General features: G+C 43.7%; 1 protein-coding gene across 2 annotated transcripts in view; it reads right to left on the reverse strand.

Annotated features, from left to right (window-relative positions):
- The window catches only part of DISP1 (dispatched RND transporter family member 1), a 107,515-nt gene that overhangs the window by 62,304 nt on the left and 34,697 nt on the right, over window positions 1–10,514 (reverse strand). For both annotated transcript variants that reach the window (XM_073671889.1, XM_073671890.1), the window contains one exon: window positions 5,467–5,984. In XM_073671889.1, the coding sequence (XP_073527990.1) occupies window positions 5,467–5,954 (488 nt within the window). In that variant the 5' untranslated portion in view covers window positions 5,955–5,984. The remainder of the gene's footprint in view (window positions 1–5,466; window positions 5,985–10,514) is intronic.

Genomic DNA, 10,514 nt, shown 5'->3' on the forward strand with positions numbered 1-10,514 from the left:
TACAACAATCCCCAAAACTAACCCATAACACCAACCTAAAACAAGACACCAAACCTAACACAAACCTACAACAATCCCCAAAACTAACCCATAACACCAACCTAAAACAAAACACCAAACCTAACACAAACCTACAACAATCCCCAAAACTAACCCCATAACACCAACCTAAAACAAGACACCAAACCTAACACAAACCTACAACAATCCCCAAAACTAACCCCATAACACCAACCTAAAACAAGACACCAAACCTAACACAAACCTACAACAATCCCCAAAACTAACCCATAACACCAACCTAAAACAAGACACCAAACCTAACACAAACCTGCCACAAACCCCAAAACAAGTCACCAAACCTAACACAAACCCCAAAACTAACGCAAAACACACAAACTAAAACAAGCCCCAAAACAAGTCACAAAACCTAACAAACCGCAAAACTAACCCCAAAACAAGCCCCAAACCTACCATAAACCCCAACACTAACCCCACAACAAGCCCCAAAACAAGTCACCAAACCGAACACAAACCTACCACAAACCCCAAAACTAACCCCAAAACAAGCCCCAAACCCAACACAAACCTACCACAAACCCCAACAATAACCCCACAACAAGTCACCAAACCTAACACAAACCCCAAAACTAACCCAAAACACACAACCAAAAACAAGCCCCAAAACAAGTCACAAAACCTAACAAACCACAAAACTAACCCCAAAATAAGCCCCAAACCTACCACAAACCCCAACACTAACCCCACAACAAGCCCCAAAACAAGTCACCAAACCTAACACAAACCTATCACAAACCCCAAAACAAGTCACAAAACCTAACACAAACCCCAAAACACCCAACCTAAAACAAGCCCCACAACAAGCTCCCAAAACAAGCTCCCAAACCCAACACAAACCTAGCACAATCCTAAAACAAACCAAAATCAAACAAAAACAAATTGTACAGAGAACACAGGGGTTAATCTCTTGCTGATCTGTTCTACTCTCAGCAGGGAAATGACTAAGCGGAGCTATAGGACAAGAGGCTGTGGCTTTACATCTTGCCCTAATACAGTGGGGAGGTGGAGGCTCCTGCTGCAGACAGTTGTCTTACAGCCAGACAGAACAGCATAGAGCAGGAGGGAGGACTTGATTACATTCCTGGGAGACAAAGAGAAGATTTCTTTATACATTTCTCATAGTTGGTATTGGAGACAAAATAGGATTCTTGTCTTTGTGATCCTCTTTCGTTTTGATTTCCTTTAAGCAGTTGTATAATGTTTCACCTAAAGACCTAATTTACGTTGTGTTCTGGATTATCAGAAATTCTGGATTACTGGCTTGTACATTCCCATAACGCGTCCACAATTACATGAAGAGTGGAGCCAATGATAAACTATCGATGTTGTAGCCGGTTCTCCGCTAATCACCGCTGTGCTGTCTGCTAGTCATCCGCCAACATAACTGCAGTGCGAGACCTGGACGACGACCAGCACAGAGTCTCTCCCGTAACAGATGGAGGAACTGAGATCTTCTACCATATTAGGTTCCTGGTAATATCAGAGGGACATTATCCTAAGAGTCGGGTCATCCAGGCTCCGAACAGATAAATATGAAATCGGTTTTATTTCCTATGAAATGAGAATGAAAGAACATAAGTTTTCAGAAAAAGCTTTTTCTTTAGGGCCTCACATGGTCTTATCATTTAGGTTTTCTTCGCCACCATGAATGGTGGGGTCTATTTAGTGCCGGACACCCAGGGATGATCATGTTCTCCTGGGAAGATTATTCGGCAGACGGTTCCCCGGGGGCCCTCCATTTAGGAGATATTTACTACACAAAGAATCTGTCAACATATTTTGTGTACTGTAACCTGAGACAAATGGGATTGTCCTTCTTTTACTTCTCACAAAACCCCATTACAAATGGTCCTGAGAATTCCCGGAGCAGACGGAGGACACAAACCTCAACAAGAGTCAAGAGAGGACACAAACCTCAACAAGAGTCAAGAGAGGAGGCCTCACCTAAACGGGGCGGAAAGAAAACACCTCAAAGACCCGGGACAAGCTCAGCCTGATCGAGTTATCTTATGTTTTGTTTCGGAGAGAATGAAGTGAAATCTGATTTTAACATGTAATTACCCAACAGAAAGTCTTGGCCCGAGCTTCTCCCATGACGGGAGGGAGAGTCCAAGGAGGCCGATGACTGAACATTCTGTAGACATCGAGCTTTCACCAAAGCTTTGGGTTTGGGTTAAAGGGTTTGTCCACCTCTGGGGACATTTTTTATTTTTTTACTTAAATGCATGTATTTTGGGCTAAAATCATTTTTTGCAATTCAGTTTCCATAGATATGTTGCACTGCTTTACTTTTACAGGTTTTTCTTTTCATTTCCTGGCACATTCAACTTTGATGTGGTCAGAAATGAGCTGAGAGGAGCTCAGAAAAAGACAGATAAAAAAAAAAAAAACAACTCTCCCTTTGGATCATCAGAACATGCTCACTGACAGATTCTCAGTTAACTCATTCTGCAGCCAATATATAGAAGGCAAACGGTGCAAAATTTTGAATGAAACCCCTACCTTCAATGAAATGGGGGGGAGGGGTCCTGCTGGAACTTTTAGTTAGGAGGGGAGTCAATGCAAAGAGTAGGTCTTGCTTTGTACTTTAAGTTGACAACTTTTTGGCAAGTTTTTCAAGGGTTCATCTCACGTCTGTCGGTCTCAATTAGAGGAGCAAAAAGAATTGCAGGTCCCTTGTTCGGTGGCCACGTCGTGGTCCATGGTTGCCTCCTCCTACCCAACGGCATCACTGGCACCTCTACTTGTTAGTAGGTCTGGCGCAACAATCAATGTGGCTCGACATTCGCATGGCGTCATGCCGGGCCCGATAATCAGAATAGATGTCAGCAGGAAATAAGAGGTTTACAGCGCTCTGGTCTAGCAGACATGGACCACAACGACTTGACCAATGGACAAGGGTCCTGAAAATGTTTTTTCTCAATTCCAGTCACTGTGGGACCCGGGTACTGCACCTATCAGAAGTACATCATGTGTTTGTAGTCAGGGGGGAAAACTTTGTAATTTGATGAAACATCTGTCAGTGGGGGGGCGGGTGGGGATACGCTGCTTAAAAACTTTGGGAAAACTGTGGTCTAGAGCAAAGTTTCTTCGAGTTTCCAAATTAAATCAAAGTACCCCCAGGTCATCATCATACATTGTCCTGCACCTATTAAAAGCCCAGCATCAGGACATAGCAAGTCCTCGCTGAAGACATGGGGCCCGATTCATTACTGCATTTATGGCTTTTTTTTGTCTAGTTTTTGCGGTTTTGCGCCTGTTTTTCATTTGTGATTTATTCTTCTTTTTAATTTCCGCCTTTTTTATAGTCTATTTTATACACATTCGCCTGTTGCTCTTTTCTATGTTCTTCACCGTGGCGAAGTTTGGGGTTTCCTGATGTGCTCAGCGGATTCATCAACTACGACTTTTTTAAAAAAGGAGTCACAACATTTTTGAAGAAATATACCCCAGTTCCACCTTGGAGTGTTTTATGTATGCCTGAATTTTTGGGGGCAAATTTTTTCGACACTTTTTAAAAAAGTCTTTAAAAATGTTAAAGAGTAAATTAAAGACCATTTTGATTTTGCACAAAATTCAGGAACCGTGGGGAGCTCCTCCTTCTCCCTATGTGTCAGCACATAACTATTAATGTGCTTGAAGGGGGCTGGCTCCCTGGATCAGTTTATTTGCTCAATCAGCCCCTTCTATATCACAGCTAAGGGACATAGAAGGAAGCTGGATATTTGGCTCTGATTATTAGCTCAGCCAGCTCCCTTCTCCAACAAATGAGACATAGAAGCGGTGGCTAAAATTCAAAAGTTCCAGACTCAAGGGCTCGGGAACGATTGCAACCCCTTCACCTATTATAGTTAAGCCCCTGCTTATATGGGGGCTGGATCTCTGTCTCAGGTCATTAGCTCGGACAACTGCCTTCTCCATCACAACTAATGAGACCTAGATGGTGGCTGGATCTCTGTCTTGGTTCAATAGCTTAGCCAGCCCCCTTCTCCATCACAACTAATGAGCCCTAGATGGCGGCTGGATCTCTGTCTCGGTTCAATAGCTTAGCCAGCCCCCTTCTCCATCACAACTAATGAGCCCTAGATGGAAACTGGATCTCTGTCTCGGTTCATCAGCTTAGCCAGCCCCCTTCTCCATCACAACTAATGAGACCTAGATGGCAGCAGGATCTCTGTCTCAGTTCATCAGCTTAGCCAGCCTCTTTCTCCATCACAACTAATGAGACCTAGATGGCGGCTGGACCTCTGTCTCAGTTCATCAGCTTAGCCAGCCCCCTTCTCCATCACAACTAATGAGACCTAGATGGCGGCTGGATCTGTGTCTCAGTTCATTAACTCAGCCAGCCCCCTTCTCCATCACAACTAATGAGACCTAGATGGCGGCTGGATCTCTGTCTCAGTTCATCAGCTTAGCCAGCCCCTTTCTTCATCACAACTAATGAGACCTAGATGGGGGCTGGATCTCTGTCTCAGTTCATTAACTCAGCCAGCCCCCTTCTCTATCACAACTAATGAAACATAGATGAGGGCTGGATCTGTGTCTTGGTTCATTACCTTAGACAACTCCCTTCTCCATTACAACTAATGAGACATAGAAAAGGGCTGGCTCTTTGGCTCTCTTCATTAACTCAGCTAAATAGATGTAGAAGGGGGCTGGATATTTGGCTCTGATCATTAGCTTAGCCAGCCCCCTTCTACATCACAGCTAAAGAGAAAAAGAAGGGGGTTGGTTCCTAAATTCTGGCTCATCCAGCAACCGTCTCCATCACAGCTGACACAGACACATAGAAGGGGGGCTGGCTTAGCCACTGAAATGAGCATGACAGCCAGCCCCCTTTATGCACATTGCTAATGACACAGAGTGGAGTAAAGCCCCCTTTCCTAAGAAATTTAGCCAGAGCGCCAGTGAAATTGTGGCACCATTACAACTTCTTGAAGCAAAAGATTTGTATCCATCACCACGAAACCCAAATAACAGAAGACGCCCTCATGATTTCTGGGTAGGATTAACATGGATCTCAGGCTAATGTAGCAATAATAAAAATGAGCAAATACACCAACATGGACAATAAAATGAATGTCCAAAAGGTATTACACAGCAGGGGGCGACACTGAGCACAACGGAAAGCTCCTCCCAGTATAATAGATCACAGAATCTGATCTCTGTTGCGGTACAGAAGGACCATTTACAACATAAAAAACATTAAGTAAATTCGTTCCATAAAAACGTCACCACTACTCAACCTGGGAATGAGAACTGTGCAGGCGACGTGAATATCGACAGGGACCGGAGCTGCCCTTTAAATCCTCGATTCTACTTGAAAGCCGCCATAGACAACTAGCAGAGGGCGATAACTAATATCATCGGTAATAATCCACTGACCTGAGGTTCACTAAATGAGGCGGCACTTGCTGGTGCTGGAAGTGGTCGCGCCATTGGTGGAGATTGAAGGATGCGGGTGGCTGCACGCAGCAGACGGGGTGATACACAGGCGGATGGTTCGGACAGACGGAGTTCGGAGAGAATTCCGAGTGCTGCTGAGAACAGCCAGTGTTCAGGGCACACAGCGCCGTCCCTCCGTTACGGGGGGCACCGTCTTGCCGATTGGTCAATGGAGGGTGATAGGAGCAGTGGTGGCAGCACTGGGGGACAATCGTCGGTCTCTGGTGCTCTCGAAACATCGGGCAAGGTTTGGCCGCACCATTGTGGGAGATGCAACCGTTGGGACTCGCTTTCAGTCTCGGTTCCTCGGTGGTCGGAGGGGTTTGGTCTCCATCGCTGGGGGCGGCTTGATCTGTACAATGCGTTTTGGATGGGAGGCTACCGTTCCCGAGAGTCACACAATCGTTGTTCCTGCTGTTCACCGCCATCTTGTCAACGCCTTACAATCATGGAAGAGTCTAGGGAGAGAAAAAAAGACAACCCTAGCAATAAGTACGGAGGATATTCCCATATGGAAAAATGATACACAAGTCACATCCAAAGCTTTATTCAAAACTAAAAACAACCAGAGGGTTAGAGCAAATGTCTCCTGCAAAGTAAAGTAGGTACCACCACCCAGAAGGATCTTGAATGCAGCTTTAGCAGTGACTGGAGGAGAGAATTTAAAGGGGGCAGCACAGAAGTACCAGGCACAGCCACAGCTATGGACACAGAAAAACCACTGAGGTCATGCAGCCTCCCCTTTATTCTACAGATCGTAGGGTTCGAAGTGGCAGATCCCCATTATATATATTCAGCAACAATCCCTTTAACGGGTATTGTCAGATAAAGCTTGTAAAAACAAGCACTTTTGCAATTTACTGCTTATTAAAATTTTCAGCCGTTCTTGAGATATTAAAACTTTTCTTTTCAGCTCGTAGCCTTGGTGACTGACCACCGCTGCTAGACAGCGCTTGCAAGCTCTTTTCTAATGAGCTTGTAAGCGCTGTTTTAAAGCTGGCTAATATAGGTAGAGCGTGCTGCTACCTCCTAATCCTGGCCAGCTTCAGCGGAGTGTGGTGCTTACGAGCTATAGACAGCAGAGGTGGTCGGTCTCTTACGCGACAAGATGTAAACAAAAGAAAATTGTAAATATCTCAAGAACGACTGCAAATTTTAATAAGCAGTAAATTGTGAAAATCTGACTCTATCCACTTATGATGATGGGAATAACCCTTTAAACCCCCCACCACCATGCCACTCTCATTTATGGAACTCCTTTTTTCATAGTAAATTTCTGGAATCACAAAACTCAAACACACCAGAACAAAAAACAAAGCTAAAAGCTAAAAAATACCAACCAGACAAAAAGAACTTTGAAAATAGATAGAAGACATCCCCAGATGTAACAGTGGGCTTCGGAGAATGCCAAGTATGTCAACTACAATAGTAAATGCAGAAACAGAGCGCCAGGACATATCCCACATTCCTCAAAAAATGCCAGCCTGAAGGACACGGCGCCGCCTCCCACTAAACCCGCACCAAAGCTCTGGCGCCATCTGTTACCCTCTGGACTTGCATCATTCGCATATATTTTTTCCCTCCAAGGAGCTTTACCTGACCTATACAACTTCTTATGCCAGCTGGTGATCTCCAAAAAAATAGACAGTACCCCACAAGACTCTCCCCCCATCAACCTGTACCCTGCTGTGTAGTGACGAGGGGCAAGAATCCCCTAACAGCTGTATACAGATGGGTGACCTTTTCTTTTGGAGGAAAATCAGGTTTGATTAAAAGGCTGTTAAAAGTCGGACATTGACATATAAGGCTTGCTAAAGGGTCGGTCCTTGATATACAGTACAGACCAAAAGTTTGGACACACCTTCTCATTTAAAGATTTTTTTCTGTATTTTCATGACTATGAAAATTGTACATTCACACTGAAAGCATCAAAACTATGAATTATCACATGTGGAATTAAATACTTAACAAAAAAAGTGTGAAACAACTGAAAATATGTCTTATATTCTAGGTTCTTCAAAGTAGCCACCTTTTGCTTTGATGACTGTTTTGCACACTCTTGGCATTCTCTTGATGAGCTTCAAGAGGTAGTTACCGGAAATGGTCTTCCAACAATCTTGAAGGAGTTCCCAGAGATGCTTAGCACTTGTTGGCCCTTTTGCCTTCACTCTGTGGTCCAGCTCACCCCAAACCATCTCGATTGTGTTCAGGTCTGGTGACTGTGGAGGCCAGGTCATCTGGCGTAGCACCCCATCACTCTCCTTCTTGGTCAAATAGCCCTTACACAGCCTGGAGGTGTGTTTGGGGTCATTGTCCAGCTGAAAAATAAATGATGGTCCAACTAAACGCAAACCAGATGGAATAGCATGCCGCTGCAAGATGCTGTGGTAGCCATGCTGGTTCAGTATGCCTTCAATTTTGAATAAATCCCCAACAGTGTCACCAGCAAAGCACCCCCACACCATCACACCTCCTCCTCCATGCTTCACGGTGGGAACCAGGCATGTAGAGTCCATCCGTTCACCTTTTCTGCGTCGTACAGAGACACGGTGGTTGGAACCAAAGATCTCAAATTTGGACTCCTCAGACCAAAGCACAGATTTCCACTGGTCTAATGTCCATTCCTTGTGTTCTTTAGCCCAAACAAGTCTCTTCTGCTTGTTGCCTGTCCTTAGCAGTGGTTTCCTAGCAGCTATTTTACCATGAAGGCCTGCTGCACAAAGTCTCCTCTTAACAGTTGTTGTAGAGATGTGTCTGCTGCTAGAACTCTGTGTGGCATTGACCTGGTCTCTAATCTGAGCTGCTGTTAACCTGCGATTTCTGAGGCTGGTGACTCGGATAAACTTATCCTCAGAAGCAGAGGTGACTCTTGGTCTTCCTTTCCTGGGGCGGTCCTCATGTGAGCCAGTTTCTTTGTAGTGCTTGATGGTTTTTGCAACTGCACTTGGGGACACTTTCAAAGTTTGCCCAATTTTTCGCACTGACTGACCTTCATTTCTTAAAGTAATGATGGCCACTCGTTTTTCTTTACTAAGCTGCTTTTTTCTTGCCATAATACAAATTCTAACAGTCTATTCAGTAGGACTATCATCTGTGTATCCACCTGACTTCTGCACAACACAACTGATGGTCCCAACCCCATTTATAAGGCAAGAAATCCCACTTATTAAACCTGACAGGGCGCACCTGTGAAGTGAAAACCATTTCCGGTGACTACCTCTTGAAGCTCATCAAGAGAATGCCAAGAGTGTGCAAAGCAGTCATCAAAGCAAAAGGTGGCTACTTTGAAGAACTTAGAATATAAGACCTATTTTCAGTTGTTTCACACTTTTTTGTTAAGTATATAATTCCACATGTGATAATTCATAGTTTTGATGCCTTCAGTGTGAATGTACAATTTTCATAGTCATGAAAATACCGAAAAATCTTTAAATGAGAAGGTGTGTCCAAACTTTCGGTCTGTACTGTATATGGCTTGCTAAAGGGTCGGACATTGACATATAAGGCTTGCTAAAGGGCTGGACATTGATATATAAGGCTTGCTAAAGGGTCGGTCCTTGACATATAACGATTGATAAAGGGCCGGAAGTTGACATGCAAGTCTTGTTAAAATTATAGGAAATTGACATGTAAGGCTTGATAAAGAGTCAGATGTTTAAATATTGCTAAAGGGCCGGACGTTAACCTATAAGGCTTGTTAAAGGATAGACCGTTGACATGAAAGGATTGCTAAAGGGCCGGACCTTGACATATAAAGGTTGATAAAGGGCCGGATGTTGATACGCAAGTTTTGCTAAAGGATAAAACATTGACATGTAAGGCTTGATAAAGGGTCAGATGTTGACATATAAGGCTTGATAAAGGATAGGACGTTGACATGTAAGACTTGCCAAAGGGCTGGACCTTGACAAAGGGCCCGATGTTGATATGCAAGTCTTGTTAAAGGACAGAGCGTTGACATGTAAAGCTTGATAAAAGGTCGGACGCTAACATATAAGGCTTGTTAAAGGGTTGGACATTGACATATCAGACAGCTACCCTCAAATATGTGACACTATGCGCCTGATTCATCATTTATAGTTTGTTTGTTTTTAAAGTCACTTCTTTTTCTTGGTCTTGTCGTGTTTGTTGACTTTTTGGTGCCAAATTCTTCAAACTGGAGCAAGCGGTTGCTGAATTTTTGTACAAAAGCAAAAAAATGCCTTTGTTGTTCAATTTCACCTTTATTTGCGCCTTTTTAAAAAGGAAAAAAATTGAACATACCCCGAAAATGTCACAAAATTTGGGCCAAAAATTTCAGGCGTACAAAAACACAAAATCACTCCATGGAGAGGAGAAGGGGTGAGGGGAGAGGAGAAGGGGTGAGGGGCGGGGTGAAGGGCAGCAGTAACATTTGAACAAAAATTGTGCAACTTCTTAATATAATCGCAGTTGATGAATTAGCTGAAAAATCTGGAGACCCCAAACCCCAGCTATAATCGTGAACATAATAAAAAAAAAATAGTCAAACACATAAAATAGATTTTAAAAAGGTTGCAAATTAAAAAGACTAAAAAAAAAATCAAAAAGTAGACAAAAATAAGCGCAAATGCAATAATGAAATCGAGCTCTTTGACTCTAGATAGACATTTTTCTTCCTTCTGGAGGGGAGCTAATTTGTATATGAGTGAGCTTTTTACAAATTACAGGAACACTACTATCTCATGGTTCCCCGGGAGAGTGAGGAGACATAGCGGCCAGCCGACCGACAGCATGGCCGACAGCCATGTAATGTGTATGGCCGGATCACGCATATTGAACAGTCATTTAGATCATGTTCCAGTCATTTTAGGATGGGAAATTCTAAGTGGACACCACCCCGAGTTTATTAAATGTCCCTGTAGGCGTAAAGATTCAGACATGACAAGTCTCACAGACGTGTGTGGGCGAGAGGGCTTCCGTCGAATCTATGTAATGTGTCATAATTCAGAAGCCAGGCGGACAAATCC

Source organism: Phyllobates terribilis, unplaced genomic scaffold (assembly GCF_046119375.1).
Source record: "Phyllobates terribilis strain yellow unplaced genomic scaffold, ASM4611937v1 Scaffold_3__8_contigs__length_932513732, whole genome shotgun sequence".
In the NCBI taxonomy this organism is placed as follows: Eukaryota; Metazoa; Chordata; class Amphibia; order Anura; family Dendrobatidae; genus Phyllobates; species Phyllobates terribilis.